The sequence below is a fragment of the Acomys russatus genome, chromosome 1 (assembly GCF_903995435.1).
Source record: "Acomys russatus chromosome 1, mAcoRus1.1, whole genome shotgun sequence".
Classification (NCBI taxonomy): Eukaryota; Metazoa; Chordata; class Mammalia; order Rodentia; family Muridae; genus Acomys; species Acomys russatus.
The window spans coordinates 36,632,432-36,655,243 of NC_067137.1; the positions used below are offsets into that span (position 1 = coordinate 36,632,432).

Below are 22,812 nucleotides of genomic sequence, written 5' to 3' on the forward strand. Positions count from 1 at the left end.
CCCTGCATGGCATCAGTAGGGCATTGGCAGCTAGACAGTTCCAGGATGTCTTTGGCTTCCTTTGTGTTTACCCTCTGCATCCTTACACAATTGCAAACGTCTCTCTCTAGTCATTACTCATGTTTCCTTTATTCACTTCCTACTTTCCCATCTCAGTCAGGAAGACTGGGAAGGACCAGGTGAGAGAGGAAACAAAGTGGAATAGTTGTAGCCAAACTAAGAATATGGTGAGTGAGGAGAATTGGGTAGAGTGAGGTCAAAATTAGCCAATAAGGACTGGAGCAATGGCTCAGCTGTTAAGAGCACTGGGTTTGGGGTTCAATTCCCAGCACCCACATGGCAACTCACAACTCACAACTGTCTGTAGCTCAGTCCCAGGGGACTCCAATACCCTCTTCTGACCTCCAAGAGCACTGCACACACATGGTACACAGGCAAAATACCTATACATGCAAAATAGCTATCTTTAAAATTAGCATATAAAAGGCCCAGTTGGAAGAGATAAAGATTAGAGCCCTTCTCAACTCTCCCCCTCACACCCCTGCCTCCCCAACAAGGCCAACATGTAACAGAACAGGAACAGAGACAGTACGTGCTGTTTAAGTGACCTGTGAACGTTCTAGTCCATTGGGCCTACACAGGTTATCACTGACTGTCTTACTCCCATGGCAGTGCACTCTTTCTTAAGAAAATGTCCCTGAAGCTGGGCAGTGGTGGCGCATACCCTTAACCCCAGCTCTCAGGAGGCAGAGGCAGAGGCAGGAGAATCTCTGAGTTTGAGGCCAGCCTGATCTACAGAGCAAGTATCAGGACAGCTAGGACTACACAGAGAAACTGTGTGTGTGTGTGTGTGTGTGTGTGTGTGTGTATGTAACAAAACAAAAAAAGAAAGAAAGAAAATGTCCCTGCTTCTTCTACTGTGCATATGTCCCAGTCTAATTTCTTGTTCTTGGACACAAGAACTTGGACATCCTCGTGGATACCCATGAGACTCCCATGAGACTCTGACGCTACAACGAAGGGCACTCCATGGCCTCACGTGTGGACAGCAGGCACCTTGCTAAGCATTCTCTTAAAAACTACTGGGGGTGGGGGGATGGGGGGATGGGGGGTTGGGGGGGTGAGAACTTGACAAGTCAGTAGAGCCAACTCCTTTATTCAAAGAACAGGAGGTGTTTGTGGAGGAGGAGCAGGGGCCAGGTCAGGAAGGGGTGGGAGCTCGATGGGGGAAGGGGGAAGGGCTTGACAGGTGGAACAAGAACATGAAGAACTGCCTTCCATGTCTGTGGAAATCAGTTTCATCAGAGAGGGAAGAGGCAAATTTGTTCCATTTTGAGGAAAAGCCAGAAAGACTAGAGAAAACTCAAGAAGCAGGCTGTGACTCCTGGCAGGAAGCCCTAGGTCCAGGCTGAAGATTTCCTCCAGGATCCCAGTTGGACCCAACGTTGGGGGAAGAGAACTTATGTGAAGCATCCTGGGCCCATGGCTATCCTCACTAATGGGGACAAAGGGATTGCCAGCAATGACATCAAGACCGCCTGCCAAACCGGCAAGGCTGGAAGCTGTGCTTCCCAGGACCCCGGATATTTCTTGACACCATGATTAACTCTCAGACACCACAGGTCTGGGTTTTCAGAGTGACCTGCCACTTCCCTCTAAGGGTAGATGTGAGCCCCAAGCAGCTTCTTCTCCCCAGGGAGTCATTTCACAGTCCGCTGGGGGAGAAGCTGTATCTTTCATCTAGAGATCTTAAGGAGCCTTAATAACAACCACGCTTCATTATTCCTGCTTTGTGGATGAGGACACTGACTCACAGAGGGCTTTGGCGCTTTTCTCATTCACGCTGGGAGTTATTACCAGAACCATGAACGAAGACTTAGGATGAAACTCTACTTCATAAACCTTTAAACCTGTACCCTTTATAGTAGTGGAGTTTACAAAAATAATGACCCCTTTGCACGGAGAGTTCATGCCTTTGTTCTGTCATTAAGTCTGGCTTAGGTGAAGCATAAGCATCTCAGTACAGCGATCCAACACGGATCTTTCAGTGTGATGCAAGGTGGGAAAAGTTGTGTGTTTTATTGGCAATGCCTAGACCACTTAAAGTTCCTTGTTTTCATCTACTTACTGACCCATCCATCTATCTCTCCATTCATCACTCAGTAACTCATTCCAGTAACCCACACCTCAGTCTCTATGACATCACCTGCAAAATAGGCACAGTGATATTACCATTGGCAAAAGACTGTTTTGGAAATTAAGATAATTTCTATGAAGCACACTGCCTAACATATGGCAAATCCTTAAGGTAATTATTATCATTAAACAAGTAATTAGAAGAGCCATATCAACACGCACACGAGTGTGCATGCACACTTGCACATGAGTGCGCGCGCGCGCGCACACACACACACACACACACACACACACATGAATTATTCTTTTTTTTTTTTTCCCCCTGAACTTGTTTTGTAGACCAGGCTGGCTTTAACTCACAGAGATCTGCCTGCATCTGCTTCCCTGAGTGCTGGGAATACAGGTAGGCGCCCAGCACAAATGAATTCTTTTTTTTTTTTTTCTTTTTTCTTTTTTTTCTCAAGACAGGGTTTCTCTGTGTAATATCCCTGGCTGTCCTGGAACTCTCTTTGTAGACCAGGCTGCCTCTGCCTCCCAAGTGCTGAGATTAAAGGTGCCTAGCTACAAATGCTTTTTTTTTTTTTTTTTTTTTTTTTTTTGGTTTTTCGAGACAGGGTTTCTCTATGTAGCCTTGGCCATCCTGGAGTCACTTTGTAGACCAGGCTGACCTCGAACTCACAGCGATCCGCCTGCCTCTGCCTCCCGAGTGCTGGGATTAAAGGCGTGCGCCACCACGCCCGGCTGGCATTTTTTTTTTTTTTTTTTTTTTTAAAGACAGGGTTTCTCTTATAGTCCTGGCTGTGCTGGACTCACTTTGTAGACCAGGCTGTCCTCAAACTCACAGAGATCCGCCTGCCTCTGCCTCCCAAGTGCTGGGATTACAGGCATGCACCACTACAAATGAATTCTTAAACAGCCCTTTGTAGCCCAGAGGGGGCAAAGTTGCAGCTGAAGGGAGTTAATTCCTGGGGAAGAGACAGATCTTTCAAATTAAAAATATAGAAATGAGGACATGACCCTTCAGTAAACAAAAGAAGAGGGAAAGTTCTGGATCTTCACTTTATGCCATGAAATGTCAGAAGGATTGGGACGAACATGAACCACTTAAAAAGGGTAGAAACGCCGGGCGTGGTGGCGCACGCCTTTAATCCCAGCACTCGGGAGGCAGAGGCAGGCGGATCGCTGTGAGTTCGAGGCCAGCCTGGTCTACAAAGTGAGTCCAGGATGGCCAAGGCTACACAGAGAAACCCTGTCTCGAAAAACCACACACACACACACACACACAAAAAAAAAAAAAAAAAAAAGGGTAGAAACGTGGAGACCGAGGACAGAATTGGGGTGGAGCTTTTACATCCTGGAAAGGTGAGTTACAAAGTCCTAGCCACTCACATGCCCGCCTTCCCATTGTTCTTCCTTAGAATAGAACAAATACCTCTGCAAATTCTTGCTTGACTCACCTGCAGTCGGGACACCTGAAACTCAATGTTAAAAAGGAGCTGGGATGGGACAGTTGAAGTGCTACTGGAGGAAGCAGAGGGGGAGGAGGTACCTTTGAGAGGGGCAAGCACAAGACAGGAAGGAACTGGGTTAGCATCATTAGGAAGCTGCTACTCCTCCTAACCTCCTGCATCTCTACTCTTCTGTGTGATCTGAAATCCTGGGTCTGAAATCTTCCCCAGCCCAGACACAAAATCCTGAAGCTATGAAGAAAAACATTCATGGTATTTGATGGGATGAAAAGTAGAAATGTTTGTGTGACAAAAGATACCCAAGTCTAAGTCTTCACAAAATGTAATGTATTTTAAGGATATATTGTAACAACGTAGTGCATTCTCAAAGCTAAGGAACACCTACAAACCACCAGGAAAGAGGGAAAACCAACTAAGGGCGTAAACAGGAATTTCAGAAGCAATGGGCTTCCAAAATACTCATGCCCAGTAGCAATTAAGAGAATGCAAAAGGAAATGGTATGTTACTGTATTTGATTGTTTAATTGACAAAATTAAAACATTTACAATACTTCCTATTGGCAAAAGTGTAAGGATAGATGACAATGTGTACTGCTTACTATTAGTGTGTGTGAGAGTGAGTTTGTGTGTGTGTGTGTGTATGTATGTATGCATGCACATGCCCAAATACATATATACCACAACAAACATGGGAAGGCCAGAGAACAGTTCTGTAGCCATGGTTCTTGGGATTGAACTCAGATGGTTATACTTTCAAGGCAGACCCTCCTATCCACTCAGCTCCTGGCCAACCCACAGCCTTTTAATGGATAGTTTTGCAGTAGCTGTGACTTTGAAGGTTGTTTTATTAAATAGTCTGCTTTTTGGAATTTGTCTCATTCACATCTATCGCCACACAGAGGCAAAAGTATAAGAATGTCAATAGCAACATGAAAACACTTATTTATTTATTATTTTCTTTGACTTTTAGAGACAGGGTTTCTTTGTGTGGCCCTGGCTGTCCTAGAACTCACTCTGTAGGCTAGGCTGGCCTGGAATTCATAGAGGTCTGCTTGCCTCTCCAGTGCTGAGATTAAAGGCATGCACCCATCCCCAACCCCCAACCCCCAGCATGAAAACATTTACTAAGGGGCAGCACTTAGGACACTGAGACACAGAAATTAGATAACTTACAGGTAACATGTGGTAGTGGCAGGTAGCTCAACTCTTATTTTGTCTTTTTTTTTTCCCCAGAGCTGAGGACTGAACCCAGGGCTTTGCACTTGCTAGGCAAATGCTCTACCACTGAGCTAAATACCCAACCCCCTGTCCTCAACGGTTACGCTATTGAATACAGCAAATATAATATGGGATTCTCATACTCGGGAGGCAGAGGCAGGTGGATCTCTGTGAGTTTGAGGCCAGCCTGGTCTACAAAGTGAGTTCCAGGACAGCCAGGGCTATTACACAGAGAAACCCTGTCTCAAAAACCCAGAAAAAAAAAATAAATAAAAAATAAAAAAAGGAGGGGGGGATTCTCATATGGTAAGACAGAGTGCAATAGTCAGAGAACAAAGATTTCTGCCTACACATGTGGGCATGTCCCAAGACACAATAATGGGGGAAGAAATATAAAGTTGCAAAATACAATGATATGGTACCATTCTATACCTATGAAGGGTATATATGTATACATATAGTGGATATATATGGAGGATGTATATGCAAATAATTATAAGAACGTACAATAAGCCAGGTTCGATGGTGCATGCCTTTAATCCAGGACTTGGGATGAATCTGAGGCCAGCCTGGTCTACGAAGTAAATCCAGAACAGCCAAGGCTACACAGAGAAATCCTGTCTCAAAAAAATAACAACAAAAACAAACAAACAAAAGGGTCATGCTGGCAAAAGAGAGTTTAATTAAAAGGAAGAGAGCAGGGCTGTGGTGGTGCACGCCTTTAATCCCAGCACTCGGGAGGCAGAGGCAGGCAGATCGCTGTGAGTTTGAGTCCAGCCTGGTCTACAAAGCAAGTCCAGGACAATCAAGGCTACACAGAGAAACCCTGTCTCGAAAAACCCCCACCCCCCAAAAAAGAGGGTGGTTTCATAGTTGTCAAGAGACAAGACTTTTCTTCCAAGTAAGTGATGGTGTGTGTGTTGTAGAAATATCTTTAAATAAAGTACTTAGTATTTTGTGTGTCTGTGCATGGTATGGGGGGAGGGTGCATACGTCACAGGGCATGTGTGGAGGACAGAGGACGACTTTCTGGAGGTGATTCTCCCCTTCCACTTCTAGTGAGTTCCTGAGATGAAACTCAAATCATGCATGGGAAACTAAGGATTGCACGGTTAGCACCTTTGCCTGCTGAGTCAGTGGTTTTCGTTCGACCTGTGGGTCTCAAGCCCTTAGGGGTCAAATGACACATTCATAGGAACTGAATATCAGATAGCCTGCTTACTAGATAGTTACATTACGATTCTTAACAGTAGCAAAATTACAGTTAGGAAGTAACAGTGAAAATAATTTCATGGTTGGGGGTCGGCAAAACATGAGGAACTGTATTAAAGGGTCGCAAAGTTAGGAAGGTTAGAACCACTGTGCTGAGTCATCACAAGAGCTCCCAAAATTTTCTATACCTAATAGCCATCCATAGACGTATGTGTGTCCTGTTGATTATTACTGTTCTTTTTGTTTATTTACTTTTTTGTGTGTGTACTTGTATGTATGCATATGTTCAGGTGCACATGTACCTGTGTGCTGGTATGTGTGGAGGTCAGAGGTTGACACTGGGTGTCTTTCTCAATTGCTTTACACTTATTTATCTGAGATACAGTCTCTCTCTGACCCTGGAGCTCCTCTAGGCTAGCCGGCTAGCAAGCCTCAGGGATCTTGCTGTGTCGGCTTCCCTAACACTGAGATTCCAGGTGTGTGGCAGGCTTTTTACATGGCTGCTGGGGGTTGAACTCAGGTCCTCATGATAAGCTTGCATGATAACCTTTTTGCTGATTGAACCAGCAGCACCTTAGCTTCCCATTTTAGGGGTCTTTGAGATAGGGTCTCCTGTAGTCCAGTCTGGCCTTGAACTTGCTATGTAGCTAAAGATGGCATTGAACTCCCTGAGTGCTGGGATTCCAGATGTGCACCACCATACCAGGGTACAACTGTTCTTTTAAAACAAGGTTTCCAAGCCTTGAGACCATACCATAGCTACTGCACCAAAGTCCAAAAACATATAGCCAGTCATTTCAAAATTAAATTTGTAAGCCGAAGATCACAGTGTTCCTTTTGAAAGCCCATTATACTATCACCAGGAAAAAGCACTTGTAAGATCTAATGATTATCTAATTATCATGTGTCAGTGCCTGGGTGAGAGGAGTGGTTAGCTGGCTCCACTCTCCTGGCTTTGGGTCTGTGGAGGTATGAAGGGGTAAGTTCACCTACAGGCTTGAAGAACTGTTTTTGACCAGAGGCCAGTTTTATTATCTGCAAGAGAAAGGGCTTTCTTGAGTCATCAAGGGCCTCTTCCTGCCTTAGTGTCAGAATGGCTTCTCCCCAGGAGCAATGTTCCTGGAGCACTTGCTGGGTGAAGTGCAGTTTTGCCAAAGCCAGGGCTGTAGCCTACCTGCAAATTTACCTTGAGACCCACACGGAGCACAGTCCACTATTTAGGGCCGTTACATTGTAGCTTCTCTTAGAACCGCCCATCAGTAACTGTAAGTTTTTCACATTTTGAAATTCAATACGCTCTTTAGCATCTTTGCTGTTGTTTTCGAGCCAGGGTTTCTCTGTGTAGCTCTGGCTGTCCTGGAACTCGCTTTCTAGACTAGGTTGGGTTCGAATATGCCTGCTTCTACTGGGATTAAAGGCGGTTATGAAGTAAACCGCCCTATTAGGCTTCTTTAGAAAGGGGGGAAATCCCATTCACTTAGGAATTATTCTCATTTGCTTAGATGATCATTTCAGGGTGTACAATTCCCTTTGCATTCTTCACTTCTGGTACATTTTCTCTTATTCAAACCGGCCTGCAATACCTGTTGGATTCTTCCCGTGAATGTGAGAGCATGTTTGTATTATTCAGTCGCTGGAGGATTGGGTCCATTCCCAGGGCTTTGGTCATCATGAACATTCTGAATAGCCCTGCTGTAAACATCTTCACGCAGAGTCCTCCCCTCTTTGGGTCATTTCCTTACACTTGGACTTCCTTAAATGGGCTTACTGGGTCAAAGGGGCTCTGTGAACAGTTTTATAGCCGTGGCACATAGTTTTCAGATTGCACCCTCAGAGGATCTGACCAATGGCTCGAGGCAACGAGAGGGCAGGAATGCGGAGAGGCAGCCCCTCGTTGACCCCTCAAAGCAAGGCCCCCACGAACGCCCTCCTGTTCCTTCTGCGTGGCCAGTGTCTAAGGTCTAAGGCTAGGGGGACACCGAGGTCAGGGAAGGGCACAAAGGTTTCGGAGAGCCAGGTTTCGTGCCCTGGAGGTAGGAGCAACTCCTCCAGGCCTCCCAGCCCGGGGACTCGGAATCAAAGGAGTCCAAGATACTGGGAGCAGCCTAGGAAAGCGGCCTCCCCGCCTCCTGGAGCCCCAGGCCAAGGCCCCGGGCGCGCAGGCCCGGGAAAGGCGCTGACCCGAGCGCTGCAGTTCCGCGCGGTTTGCATAGCTGAGCGCTGAGTCAGTAGGACAGGGAGGGCGGGGGGCGCGGACGTCAGCTAGGCCGCTGGGTCCGGCCGGCGACGCGGGACACGCAATGGGAACCGGGGAGCGCCGCGCTGCCACCCGTTCCGCTTCCCAGCTCCGGGAACCCGCCAGACGATGAAGCTAGACTAGGCTAGCCGGAGCGGAAAAGAAGCCTTTCAACTTAGCTTGGCGGGGGGGCGGGGCCGGAGGCCAGGGGGCGGGGCGTGCCGCGGGGACGTGCCGGGGTGGGCGGGGCTGGAGCGCGCGCGGCCGACCGCGGGCGGAGGGGCTTGTGGGTAGCGGCGGCGCGCGGCCGAGTAGGGGCCGCAGCGCGGACTGCGTGTGAGGGGAGAGGGTTTGTGGGCGCGCGGGGCGGCCGGCGGCGACATGCGGGCGGACAGGCGGCGGCCCTAGGGGCCTGAGCCCCGAGGGCGGGGCGGTGCGGCGCGGGCGTCCCTTCCCCGCTCCCGCCCGCCGGGTCCTGGCGAGCTCGCTACGGGCCGGGCAGCGCGCGTGCGGCTGAGGGGCGGGGACGCCGAGTGCCTCTGCTCCCGGCCGGGCCGGGCGGCTCCTCAGACAGCGGCGCGCGGCGGGCCCGGGCGGAGGTTCCGCGGGCGGCGCTAGGCCCGGCGAAGCGGCATGAGCCGGCCCCTGCCGACGGGGAAAATGCCCGGCGCCCCCGAGACCGCACCGGGGGACGGGGCGGGCGCGGGCCGCCAGAGGAAGCTGGAGGCGCTCATCCGAGACCCTCGCTCGCCCATCAACGTGGAGAGCTTGCTGGTAGGTACCGGCTCGGGAGGGAGCTCCCCGCCCTGCGTAGTCCCCCTTGGCCCACCCGCCCAGCTTCCGGCTGTCGGGGAGACTGTGGACCCAGGTTCCGGAGTGGAGACCCCACCTGGGGTTCCTCGTATCCACCTCCCTGTGGAGCGGGTGTCATCTCGGCCGCCCCCTTTCTTGGAGCTAGTTGGGAGGAAACACCCCTGGTCTCCTTCCCGCCTACCCAGTCGGTTTAGGGCGGAAAGGTGGAGGATTGGCTGTGCTTCCTACCCCAGACTAGCCAATTTGAAAGTGTCACGCAGCGTGGGAGCTTGGGTGCAGTCGAGGGAGAAAGAAACCCGATGCTCTCCCTGTTAGGAGTACCACCTGGGGTATGTGACAAAGAGCTGCCCTCACTGCGTCCTCTTCGTCAGGAATCTGGGACCGCACAGCTCAAGTTTTGTTTTCAGTTGCTCTTGGACATTCCATAGTAGCTATTTAGTGCATTTGAATTTATGTAAATTAAATTTCCGGAGATTGTTGCTCGGAAGCCAAGAAATGAGTCTGAATTGTAGAATGGAATAAATCTCTCCCCTTGTCTTGCCCATAGCATTCAAAATCCAAATTAAGAGCCTTGGGAAGGCTGCTAGCTGGAGCTCGATTAAAAAAAGGACACATTTTTACAGTAAACGCCGCGTAGACTGCTGGCATACTTCAGGGCTTGTTGGGGGAAGCGATTGTGTTTGGCAAACATATTTGATTAGTGTGCAGATAGAGATGCATTTATGGGAAAAAGTGGAGAGGAGACGGCGAAAAAGATACTCTGGCTATTAGCTCTGGAGGGCTCGTCCGTAGGGTGGGCGATCAGGCATACTGTGCCAAAAAGCATGTCAGTTCTGGGCCCTGCTAGAAGAAGCCTAGTGACTCTGATGAGAAAAACTGTCTCCTCCCTTTCCACTGACTAACTTTTCTTCTGAGGCCGTTGGTTATCCTTTGAGGTTTCTGGAATCATTTGCAGAGTGACTCAGTCTTGTTGGCCACAGTGCAGGAACTGACTAGAGAGTGGGTATCTTTCTATAGGATGTGTAGATGAGGAGATTTTGACTTTTTTGGGCGGGTGTGTGTTTTTTTTGCCTGGTGGCGGGTTCTTGTGGGACAGTTTTTGGAAATTTTTAGGATTATTGCATGGTGGTCATAGCCTTTTCTGCATGTAAATAAAGCAAAGCTTCTCGGGCGTCACTGCCAGCATTTTGACTTCGGTATTTCACTAGCAAAATTTTGATCCTAGGCCAGAAAGTTCAGTTAAAAATAGTGTCTGTAAATCTCAAGTGTTCACCAGGCTCATCCTCAATCCCAGATAGAAATGTCTTTACATTTCACATTCATCTCTTGTATTTTAGAAATGTTAATCATCCTTAGTAGGGTAATTCTGAGCTTGGAACTAAACTGTTTAATACCTGTGACATGACTGTTTTGTTTTATTAAAATTCTTCCTGAATTATTATTACGCGTGGTCAGTGACAGTTCAATTCCTTCATTGAGTAATTTGTTAAGGTGACATTAGGGTTATGAGGGTTGACACACTGATTTGACAGCAGGTTCACTGCTGCTTTTAGTTGATCACATGTTGTTGAGAATCAGTACAGGTGTTATTCTGGAGTGCAGCAAATACTACCAAGTCAAAAAGTGACCTCTATTCCTTTAGTTCCTAGTCCTCTGTTGCACAGCGAGTGATACAAGTTGAGAACATCATTAAAATTACAATAATTATATCTAAGTTATGTATATTTTATCATGGAATATTAGAATGAATTATGTGCTGGCTGGTTTTATGTCACCTTGACACGAATTATCTGAAAGGAACATCAGTTGAGAAAATGTCTCCATAAGACCCAGCTGTAGGCGGTGTCATATCTGGGCTGGTGGTCCTGGGTTCTGTAAGAAAGCAGGCTGAGCAAGGCATGCGGACCAAGCCAGTAAACAGCACTCCTCCATGGTGTCTGTATCAGATCCTGCCTCCAGGTTTCTGCCCTGTTTGAGTTTCTGTCCTGACTTCCTTTGATGAGCAGTGATACGGAAACCTCCCTTGTTTTGGTCATGATGTTTCATCACAGCAATGGTAACCCTGACCACGACAATTTAAAATTGTAGTTGTGGTAGTAGCCTACATAAAATTTGCCATTTAAATCATGTTAAAGTGCACAGTTGAATGGTAACTGCATTCACATTGTTGTGCCAGCCATCACTTCCATTCATCCTCACAACCTTTCCTTCCTCCAAGTTGTAACTCTATAAATTAGTCTTTAAATTGATAATATTAAAAAAAAGCACATGAAATAATAGCTGTTATTACTTTAAAGATTTGAAATCTTACTATGAGCTGTATTTCACAATTGATCATTGCTTTACTTAGTATTGCATTTCTCAATAGTTTAATACAAACAGCATGAAATTTAGTTACTGTATTCAAAAGCTTAGAAAGCACCATGGCAAGAGATGGTGAAGCATACCTGGATTTTCTGTAAAATGTTTTCAGTAGGTTAGGCACACCATTCCAAGGGGAAAAAAGTTACACAAGATAGGATGTAAAGTCTTAGTCCACTGCATGCATACATCTTTACATGCATTTCACTTCTTCGTGCATTTGGCATATTTTCGCTAGCTTTATGTTTTTTTAAAATAGGAAATTATTTTTGTTATACATTTTTCTTGTAACACAGTTCTAAGTGCATGCAATCATTTGAGTTTGCTACTCATTGTCGAGCATATGTAGGGCTGGGTTGCAGGATACTATCAGTGTACAGACTAAATTAACTTGTTTCTTTGCAGAGGCTAGTTGCTTTATTTGGCCCTAAAATAAGCAGCTCTTTTGAAGTTACAGATTGCGAGCTACTTGTATTATATAAAAATATTTTTGAAAGAAATTTGCTTCTGTAATTTAAAAAAATCTATTTTGTGTGCTTGAGTGTGGGCATGTGTTCTGTCATGGCACGTGTGGAGGTCAGAGGACAACTTGTGGGAGTCAGTTCTCTCCTGTACCATGTGGGCTCTAGGGATCAAACTCAGGTCACGGGGTTGTCTGGCTTGATGGGAAGTAAGTACCTTTATCTGCTGAGCCTTTTTGAAGGTCAGTGTTTTGAAATATTTTTAAGGGAGAGCTTTCAGTGATTCTCTCTCTCTCCTTTTTTTTTTTTTTTTTAGTTTTTCGAGACAGGGTTTCTCTGTGTTGCCTGTTCTGGACTCACTTTGTAGTGATACTCTTTTGTAGAGTCTGAAACCTTTGGGTAAATCTCTGTGTTTGGTTGTCAGAGATCCTCACATTGCTTGCCCTGTGTTTTAGTTAACTAATGTGTTCTGGAGAAATGTCTTAAGGTTTGTGCTTTGGGGTTTTATTTTGTTCTTTCAAAATAATGGTCATAGTAACCTGTAGTGCGCAGGTTTTTGTGGATGGGTAAAGGTGATCAAACATTTATTTACAATTTCAGTGGGTTGAAAACAAAATATTCATTAAAGCTTTTTAAATTTATATTTGTTTATTGATTTGTGTCTATTTTGGGTGGGGTGTTGAGTGTCACGGCACAGGTATGGAGGTCAGAGGACAATTTGCAGGAGTCTCCTTCTACCATGTGGATTCCAGTAATCAAACTAGGGGTGTCAGGCTTGGCATCAAAACTGCCTGTAACTGCCAAGCCATCTGCCCGGTCCCAGAAACACCTATTAGGGCTGGTATTTGCCAACTATATGAAAATATTACTATATAGAAAATTTAATTTTGGTAGTTCTGGGTATTGAACTCAAGTCCTTGCACATGCCAGACGGGTGTCTGGCCAGGACCTCAGCTCCATGAAAATACCACAGTGCTTTGGTTCTATCCATTTATGTTGGCTCTTCACCGAATTAAAATACAAATACATTTGTTCACTCTTCCACAAGTAATGACTGAGACTATTTTAAAGATGTAATAAAAATGAAGTAGAATAAAAGATGAAAAAGTATTTTGTACATGTTCATTTGTGAAGAAGTAGGTAGACATTTAGAATATACAGATTAATTACTTTAATACTTACATTTTGAGTAGGACGTGGTGGCATACACCTGCAGTCCCAGCATTGGGGAGGCAGAGGCAGGTGGATCTCTCTGAGTTTGAGGCCAGCCTGGCTTACAAAATGAGTCCAGGACAGCCAGAGCTACACAGAGAAACCCTATCTTCAAAAACAAAAAACCGTTTTGGTTGTTTTTTTACATTTATTTATTTGTGTGTGTGTGTAGAGAACTGAGGAAAACTTTCAGTTGATTCCTACTATATAGGTTTTGAGGTCTAACTCAGGTTTGTCAGGCTAGGCAGTAGTGCTTCTTCCTGTTTGCTGAGTCATTTATAATACAATAGATGTTATAAGCTGGGCAAAGTATGCACACCTTTAATACCAGCACTTGGAAGCAGAGGCAGGTTGATCTCTATGAGTTTGAAGCCAGGCTGATCTACAGAATGAGTTCCAAGCCAGCTACATAGTGAGATCTTGCCTTAAAAAAATGTTATAAGCGATTAGTGCTAAGTCTTTCTAAGGACCTGTTTTTATTTTTCTTGGGTTGATAATGAGGTAGAACTGCTGTGTCATAAGATATATGCATATTTGCTTTTTAGGAAATGACAGGCTCTTTTTAAAGTGGTTATACTATTTTATACTTGTGCCAACAACATAGGAGGGAGAATTCCAGTTGTTCCCCATCTTCCATAACATTAAAAAAAAAAAAACAAAAAAACTGGGGTTGGGTAGTGGTAGCTCATTGTGTTGTAATTTGCATATCCCTGATGACTACCACACATACTGGCTATTTATATATAAATATATGTGAATCATCTGTTGGAGTATTTGCCTCTTTGAAAAGTTGGGCTGTAGTGCATGCTTTTATGTGCTAGACATAGAAATGATTTTGTCTCTAAAGGGAATGCTCTAAAATTTGTTTTGTGAATGTTTTTTCTCAGTCTGTGGTATACCTGTTTTTAACCAATTTCAAAAATGGTTATTGCTTTTTCTGTCCAATTGTTGCCTAGCCCTATTGCGTGAAAATACCCTCTTTTGCTTTTATTCTAGAAGCTTTATGATTCAACATTTATATATAGGTCTAGGATACATTTTCACCAAGTTTAGTGGTGTGCATTAGGGATTGAATCCGATTTTCTTTTCTTCTTCACATGACTAGTTACTCAGACTACTACTCAGCCTTATCATCATCATGATCATCATTTGAGAAAAGTGCTTTTCCTTTTTTGTTGGGTTGCTTTGTGATCTTTGCCAAAAATTAGTTTACTAATAGACTTGTGTGTGTGTGTGTGAATTGTGTGTGTGTGTTTTGTTGTTGTTGTTGTTTTGGTTTGGTTTTTGGTTTTTCGAGACAAGGTTTCTCTATGTAGCCTTGGCTGTCCTGGACTTGCTTTGTAGACCAGGCTGGCCTCGAACTCACAACAGTCCACCTGCCTCTGCCTCCGCCTCCGCCTCCCAAGTGCTGGGATTAAAGGCGTACTCTATCATACCTGGCTCTTGAGTGTTTTCTTAATAGTCATCTTTACATTTTTAGTCATGGTCATGTTATTTAACCAAGCTTTGTTTAAAATTCATTTCTTTTTAGTTTTATCTGTGGAAATGGGCAACTAGTCAGCCATGTCTGGTAAGACAGGAAGCATCTTAACACTTTATAATTGTTCTATACTGGCTGCTTATGATGAGGGTTACTGGGGAAGAGAAAATTGATGGTTCAGTTTGACTGTATAGGCCCACTGAAAAATCTAGAGGGTTGGTAGGGTAGCTCAGTTGATAAGAGGTACTTGCTGCCAAGCCTGGCGACCTTGAGTTTGATCTTGGTAGACAAAGAGAGTTGACTCCCACAGTTATCCTATGATCTCTGCATGCGCGCGCGCGCACACACACACACACACACACACACACACACACACACACACACACTAAAAGTAAACAAAAAAAGCACACTTACCGTTAGTGGACTAGCTTATTATATGGAGCTTAATATGCAGGTTAGTATCAAGTCATGGTGGCTGCCTGTTCTTTATCTTTGCTGGGAGTTGCTTTCCTTCCATTTGTGCTTTCTTGCTCCTTCAAGGTGTGATCACACATGTAGGTGTTCTTGGACAGGTCTGCAGATGGCTTGTTTTAAATGACCTTCATTTACCCTTTTGGAAAGTGTTCTGTTCAGTGTGTAGTCTCATTCTCATAATCATTTATTCTCTTTCTTTTTGATATTAGGGTTGCTTTTTAGTTCATTGGTGTTAACTCTTGGAGACTATTTCTAAAGACTTTATGGCTTGTTTTCCAGGTATCTAACATTCTTTAAAACTGGTTGTTTCATATTTAATGCCTAATTTACTTTATTCTGTAAAAGATTTTTGAACAACTTTAGTTATGATGTAATAGGAAATTTATTTTTAAGGGATTACTGATTGGGAACTAGTTTCTAACACTTTCCTATTAAGTTTAGCTTTTAGCTCTGGAGATGAGAAGAACCTTCTTTTGGTAGAAGTAAGCCTGCTTTACTACTTGGGTAGTGGTGCTGAGGAAGTCTTACAGTAAAGTATTGTCTTTTAAAAAAATACTTTCTGGCCATTGAGGTTATTTATTTAATTTACGTATTTTATCACTGTGTAGCCAACTGGTCTTGAACTCCCTTTGTAGCCCAGACTGCCCCTGAGCTCATGAACTTCCTCCTCCGGCCTCTTGAGTACTGGGGTTATAGGCGCGACACTTGGCTTGTGAGTTTATTTTATGCATAGAATATAGTTTACTGCATAGAATATAAACTATTTGGATATTGATGTTTTTGTCTTCCTGTTCTTTAGTTATTTGTTGAATTAATAATTCGGCTTTAAGTAAAAGGAGTGTTATTTTTAGAGGTATATTCCCTCTAGCAGTGATATTACAGTGGACCCTAAGTAAATGATATGTTCTGTCATTTGGCTCTAGTCCATCCATAAGAAGAAAGATAGGCACACATCTTATGCTGAGAGGATAGAATTGGGAGGTTGGAAGTTGTCTTGTAGGAAAAGCATTGTAGGCATTTTCTAGGTAGTACTGAAACAGTGTGTCTAGAGAAAGATAAATTATTCTGTGTTTTAGGTGAAGCAAAGACACTGTGTAGGCTAAACAGCCTTTAATCATTTGTGTGTCATCTGTTCCCCTACCCTGCCTTCTAGTTAATCACATCTAGTTCCCTGTGGAGCCAGGTGATTTCTGTGTTATGTCAGCTTTTCATATCAAGAGGAGGTGAAATGATGGTAGTATGTTTCAGGTTAAGCCTCAAAATAGTATATTAGCTGTTAGTAGTAAAGCAGTATTTGCTTACTAACAAAGTTAAAAGTCAAAGGGCATGAGAGATTTTGATCAAGGCTGTAGATGTCTCCCAGCACTTGGGATGCAGAGACAGAGATCTCTGAGTTTGAGGACAGCTGGGGCTACATAGAAAAACCCTGTTTCAAGAAATCTGGATGTCATTACAAGTCATAATGAAAGACTGTATTGAAAAACTTCACATAGTAAGCATATTTTAAAACAACCCTTACTACATTTTATTTATTTATGTGTATGTATGTCTTCTTGGGAGTGTATGTGCCACTTGGAAGTCAGAAGACAAATTTTGAGAGTGTCTCTTTGTACCGGGGGATCAAACTCAGGTTATCAGACCTGACAGCAGGTGTTTTTACATACCGAGCTATTTTGCCAACTCTATGATTACTAACATTTTTATTTATTTATTTTTTACATGTGCTTATTTATTTATTATAATGTTTCCTTTTCTAATAAGTGTAATGGCTTTTCTATATTTAAAATAGTTATGAAAATTAATTTTGAGTTAGAGTTACTCTTTTTGTTAGTGGTGTTCAACTAGAGAAAGGGAATAATAAATACTGTATTTGTAATTCATTTGTAATGCTTGAATATATAAATATAATTTGCAGGCATAGATGGTATGTATGCTTCTATCTCTTAATTTGTTCTTAGAATCGGGTCTGAACCCAAAGTCTGGCTGAAGGACAAGTATTAAATGGTACTATTGTTTTCTAGCTTTTCAAGTTATTTTTATTTTCATCAGGATATTTGTTTTGTTTTGGAGAACAGGGTCTCTGTTATGTAGCTCTGGCTGTCCTGGAACTCATTATGTAGAGACCAGGTTACCTGCCTCTGCCTTCTGAGTGCTGGGAATGAAAACATGTACTAACATACCTCAGCTTCATTGAAGTATGCTTTATATGCTATAAATTAATCTATTTGCAGTTTAACTAAACTGTCACCGTAACATGTTCTCATTACCTGTTAGATTCTGTTGTGCCGGTTCTCAGTCAGTCCTGACTGCAGTGCCAGCTCCGGATCTGTATCTATAAGTCTCTCTCAGTCTCCCCGCCACCCCCCCTCTCATTCTAAATAAATGGTATCATACAATGTTTATTTAGTTTTCTGTTGCTGTGATAAAACACTATGGCCAAGGCAACTTGTAGAAGAAAGTTTATTTTGGCTTACAATCCTGGGGGATAAAAGTCCATCATGGCAAAGGAGGTATGGCAGTGAGTGGCATGTATGGAAGCAGGACAGGAGGCTATGAGAGCTCACATCCCCAACCACAAGCAGGAAGCAAAGAGAACAGACTGGAAGTAGTGTGAGGCTGTTACCCTCAAAGCCTACTCCCAGTAGGCTTCAACAAGGCCACACCTCCTAAAGCTTTGACAGCTTCCCCAAACAGCACCACTACCTGAGGTCCTTCAGTACTCACACTTGTGAGTGACATTGCTATTTAAGCTGTCACACACAATATTCCATCATTACATTTGGCTTCTTTCCCCAGTATAATGTTTTGAGGTTCATCTGTATTGGAGCATGTAGTATTTTGTTCTTATATTGCTGAGTAATGTTATTGCATGAATTATATATTACATTTTACATATGAATTTACCGTACGTGAGGACGTGTTTTTATTTCTTTTGGCTAGATTTCAAGGAATGAAATTGTAGGGTCATGAAGTAGTTTATGCTTAATTTTGAAAAGCTGCCAGTATTTTCTGAAATGGCTGTAGAATTTCATATTCTTTTTATCAATGAATGATAATACTTGCAGTGTACTTTGCTAATAAAACAAATGAATTTCAGTTGTGTGCTTTTTTAAGCGGGGTGAGGGGTTGAGGGGGGGAAATAGTTTCTTCCTATGTTGCTTAAATTGACCTAGAACTCCTGGACTCAGGTTATCCTCTGGTCTCAGCCCCTGGTATGGCCAGGACATCGGCCATGGTTTATGTCTCAGTTGCTCTTTTCTTTTGAGTTTTACTAGTGAGTGTGGTCTAGTTTAAATCAATATATTCAAATTGTTTTTATGTAGAGAGATGCTAAATACTTGAGAGAGTTCCCCTACACACACACACACACACACACACACACACACACACACACGAGAGTTGTAGTTAACTAGCATTTTTTTTTTTTTCTAAATAAACTTTATGGAACCTTTACACTTTTGGGTAATGAAAGAGTCTTGTTGAACTCTGTAAACTCTGATAGAGGCAGTAAACTCAACTAGTTGGGCTCTTTCCCATTCTCTCTGCACTCTTTTTCTCTGAGACAGGGTCTCACTATGTAGCTCAGGCTGGCCCCAAACTATCTTTGCTTCTGCCTTAGCATCCCCAGTGCTAGGGTTACAGGCACGCACCACCATATTTTGTTCAGTTATTTTTAAATAACATATGTTGAGGACTCTGATGTAAGCATGGCCTTTCCAGCTCTTTTGATTCTGTTTTGGGTTCATCTTTTAATTTTATTTTAATCACTTGTTAGGAATAAGTTTATAAACATTGTCATCTTGACCCCAGTTTGAGTGCTATACCTTTCTTTTCTATATACAGATTAGAAACAATTCTTAAAGAGTTCTTTATTTATTATGTATACAATATCTTGCCTGGAAGCCAGAAGAGGGCACCAGATAGGTGGTTGTGAGCCACCATGTGGTTGCTGGGAATTGAACTCACGACCTTTGGAAGAGCAGTCTGTGCTCTTAACCTCTGAGGCATCTCTCCAGCCCCTAGAAACAATTCTTATTGTTACTCTTATAACTAGTTTTCTATAGAGTGGTAACTACCATGATGTAGCCATTGTGTTGGCTTTGTCTTTGAATACCCTGAAAATTAGTGTACGGATAACATGTCCACTCTTGTTCACAGGTAGCATTGCATGCTGATTTGTGGGGTTGTATTATTTGCACATTTTTGGGTCTTCTCAGACGATTCCTATTTGAGAATTCTATATGCACAAGACTTAAGTATTTTGCCTTTTATTTAAGCATATTTCATTTAGAAGCCATATTCTTAGATGATTGAATTGTTTGGGTTTTTTTCTAAATATAACCCTTTCCTTTAGTAAGAATCAGAGGGAAATTTTCTAAAAAAAAAAAAAATTTTCCCCCTGAGACAGGGTTTCTCTGTGTAACAGCCTTAGCTGTCCTAGTCTCCATTTGTAGACCAGGCTGCCCTTGAGTTCACAGAGATCCATCTATCTCTGCTTCCCGAATTCTGGGATTAAAGGTGTGTGCCATCACACCCAACTAAGAATTTTCTTTCATGTTAAAATTACTTTTGGCTGTGGTGTGTGTGTGTGTGTGTGTGTGTGTCTGTGTCTTAAATATATAAAATACATTAGCATAGTTGTCTTGAACTGATTCTTTCAAGAGCTACTGAAAATGAATTTTGGTATGTTGAATTCTTGGGAAAACACTTAAAAGTATTAAATATGGGGGCCTACTATTGTGGACATTTTCCTTTGAGGCTCTCCCTTTGGAGATCCTTCTGGGGAGCTTTCCCCACCAGGTCTCCTGAGGTAGGTGGACTGAGGTAGCCAGAACTTTGGATTAAAGGAGCATTTCTGGTGATTGTGATGCAAGTTGTCCTCAGGAAAAAGATGAGAGGTACTGTGGATAAATATTTTTTCTTGTACTACGTGAAAAAAAGTCAGACACAGGAATTTAAAATCTTTTGAGAAGACAGAATTGTGTATGTGGCTGACATATGAAGGATGCCAGGGTCATCACATTTCATCTTTTAGGACTCTACAAATCAGATTAGTTAAGGTTAGCGGCTTCTCTGCCTTTTCTCTGTTCCTCTTTCCCTCCCTTAATTTGCTGGGCTTTCCTAAAGGAAGCATAAGTATAAAAGAGAAAATACTATTGTGATAAGGCATACATGACAAAAAATTTATCATTACACTTTATGTTAGTTTAAAATTAGAGTGTATAAAAACTTACTTGTAAGAAGTTTAAAACTGGGCTGGAGAGACAGTTTAGCAGTTAAGAACACTGGTTGTTTTTCCAGAGGACCCCAGTTAAATTCCCAGCACACACATGGCAGTTCACAACTGTCTGTAACTCCATTCCAGGAGATTCACCTCTCTTACAAATGCAGCAAAAATAGCAGTGTACATTAAATAAAAAATTACTTAAAAAAAGAAGTTAAAACTTACAGTAATTTGTGTGTTTATGTACATATGTGTGTACTTGTGTAGGTGCACAGATGCCATAGTGCATTTGTGGAGGAAGTCAGAGGACAACTTTTGGAAATTGGTTCTCTTTCTTCCCCATTTTGGTCCTAGGGATTGAACTCAGGTCTTCAGGCTTGGTGGCCAGTGCCTCCACTAGATGAGCCATCTCACTGGCCTCAAATGTATAATTTTACTATGTGACAGAGAATGACCTTAAGATTCTGATATGATGGTGATGATGATGTTTTTTCCTTTTGAGATAGAATTTCATGTATCCCAGGCTGGCCTAAACTTGCCATGTAGCAAACAATGACCTTGAACATTTGTTCTCCCCACCACCTCCTCCAAGCCTTGAGACTATTGCTCTGTACCATCGTGCCCCATTTGTACAGAGCCAGAGATTGAAGCCAGAATTTTGTGCTCGTTAAGCAAGTATTCTACTTAACTGGACTATAGCCTCAACCCAAAATATATGATTTTGATATTTTGTATCTAATAAATAGGAAAGTGAAAAGTAACAGTAGTCATGGTTACCGAGTCAGCTTAATTCATGAGGAAAAACTTAACTAAAAATTTAAAATTGAATTTATGTTCCTTCAGATTATAGCTCCTAAAGCAGTGTGTTCTATGTCTGTCCTGTGAATTATACCTGTGTTTAGAAGACAGAGAAGCCTTCAAACATTCTTTTGTGGTAGCAGCAGAGGCAGGTGGATCTCTGAGTTTAGGCCAGCCTGGAGTACAGAGTAAACTCTAGGATAGCCAGGGCTACACAAGAGAAAAATCTGTATCAGAAAACAAAAAACAATAACAACAAAAAGCAAAGTGTAAAATACAATTCTTATTTTTAAAACAATTTTAAAATTTTACATGCAAAATAGCTTTTGAGTTATTGTTTATACCAATATATTTATAATATACTGAGAGTATTGTTTAGATTTTTAAAATGTATTTTTAAAATCATTTTCTCAGCCAGGTATATAGGTGCATGCCTTTAGTTCTAGCGCTGGGAAGCAGGAGCAGTATATATTATCTTATAGAAGTTTAAAATATATATTGTAGAAATTTGAAATTGTGCTTATTGGTTTCTTTTTAAAACCTATAGTATGAGTGTTTTGTATGCAGTATATCTGTGTACCATATGTGTGCTTGCTGCCCTTAGAGTTCAGAGGTGGGTATTGCATATCCTGGAGCTGGAGTTAGAGATAGCTTTGAACTGCCATGTAGAGTAGGTACTAGGCATTGAACCTGGATCCTGTGAAAGAATAGTGCTTCTAATAGCTGACCCATCTCCAGCCTGTGTTTATTGAGTTTTGAGATAATAATTACATAACGTGGAGGAGAATGGCAACATGAGTTTTTAATGGTTTTGTTTTGTTTTTTTGAGACAGGGTTTCTCTGTGTAGCCTTGGCTGTCCTAGACTTGCTTTGTAGACCAGGCTGGCCTCAAACTCACAGTGATCTGCTTGCCTCTGCCTCCCGAGTGCTGGGATTAAAGGCATGTGCCACCATGCCCAGTGGCAGCATGTTTTTGAGTTACCATGGCTTAATAAAACTGCACATGCTCCTGGCTAATGTGTAATTAATATTTATGAAGTGCTCGGGTGGCATAGTAAAAGGATCTTTAGAGTTGCAACGGTTAGTTCGGAGGATGTAGCTGAGATGGTAGAGTGCTTGCCTAGCATGCTCTGGGCTTTAACCCCAGCACAACATAAAATCAGTACAGGATGTGAACCTCAGCACTCAGGCAGAGGTTGAAAGATCAGACATTCAAAGTTGTCCTTGGCTCTGTAGCAAGTTTGAGGTCAGGCTGGGCTCTGTGAGATACTATCTCAAAAGACAAAACAAACAATAAGGCCCTAAATATTTAACTATTTTATTTATTTTTATAACCTGGTCTAAATAGAGAGTTCCAGGCTAGCTGGGGCTGCATAGTAAGACTTTGCCTCAAAAATAAATCAATAAAATAAAATTGAATAAAGAAAGATGATTTAAAAAAAATGAAGACTCTAAAGTTGTGCAGTTTTGAGACTTTCTGGGAAAACAACTTGTTTTCCATATTTAAGATATCTCCATAATAGGAGAACAGTTGATAAAAAACAAAGCTAAATTTAGAGTTAAGAAAAAGAAACCAACTCAAAATTAATTTGTGATTTTTTTTTTCTGAGAAAAGTTATAGAATACTGTAATTTTAAGAAGTTACCTCTTTTGAGAGAGAGAGGAGTTGTTGGAAATTTTGTCTCTCAAGGTGCTGTGAGTGTACCAGCTCTTGGCAC

At 42.6% G+C, this 22,812-nt stretch overlaps 1 protein-coding gene across 1 annotated transcript in view; it reads left to right on the plus strand.

Annotated features, from left to right (window-relative positions):
- The first annotated feature begins 8,851 nt into the window (after positions 1 to 8,851).
- The window catches only part of Rock2 (Rho associated coiled-coil containing protein kinase 2), a 92,084-nt gene continuing 78,123 nt past the window's right edge, over positions 8,852 to 22,812 (plus strand). The window contains exon 1 of the mRNA XM_051143703.1: positions 8,852 to 9,045. Coding sequence (XP_050999660.1) covers positions 8,905 to 9,045 — 141 coding nt within the window. The 5' untranslated portion in view covers positions 8,852 to 8,904. The remainder of the gene's footprint in view (positions 9,046 to 22,812) is intronic.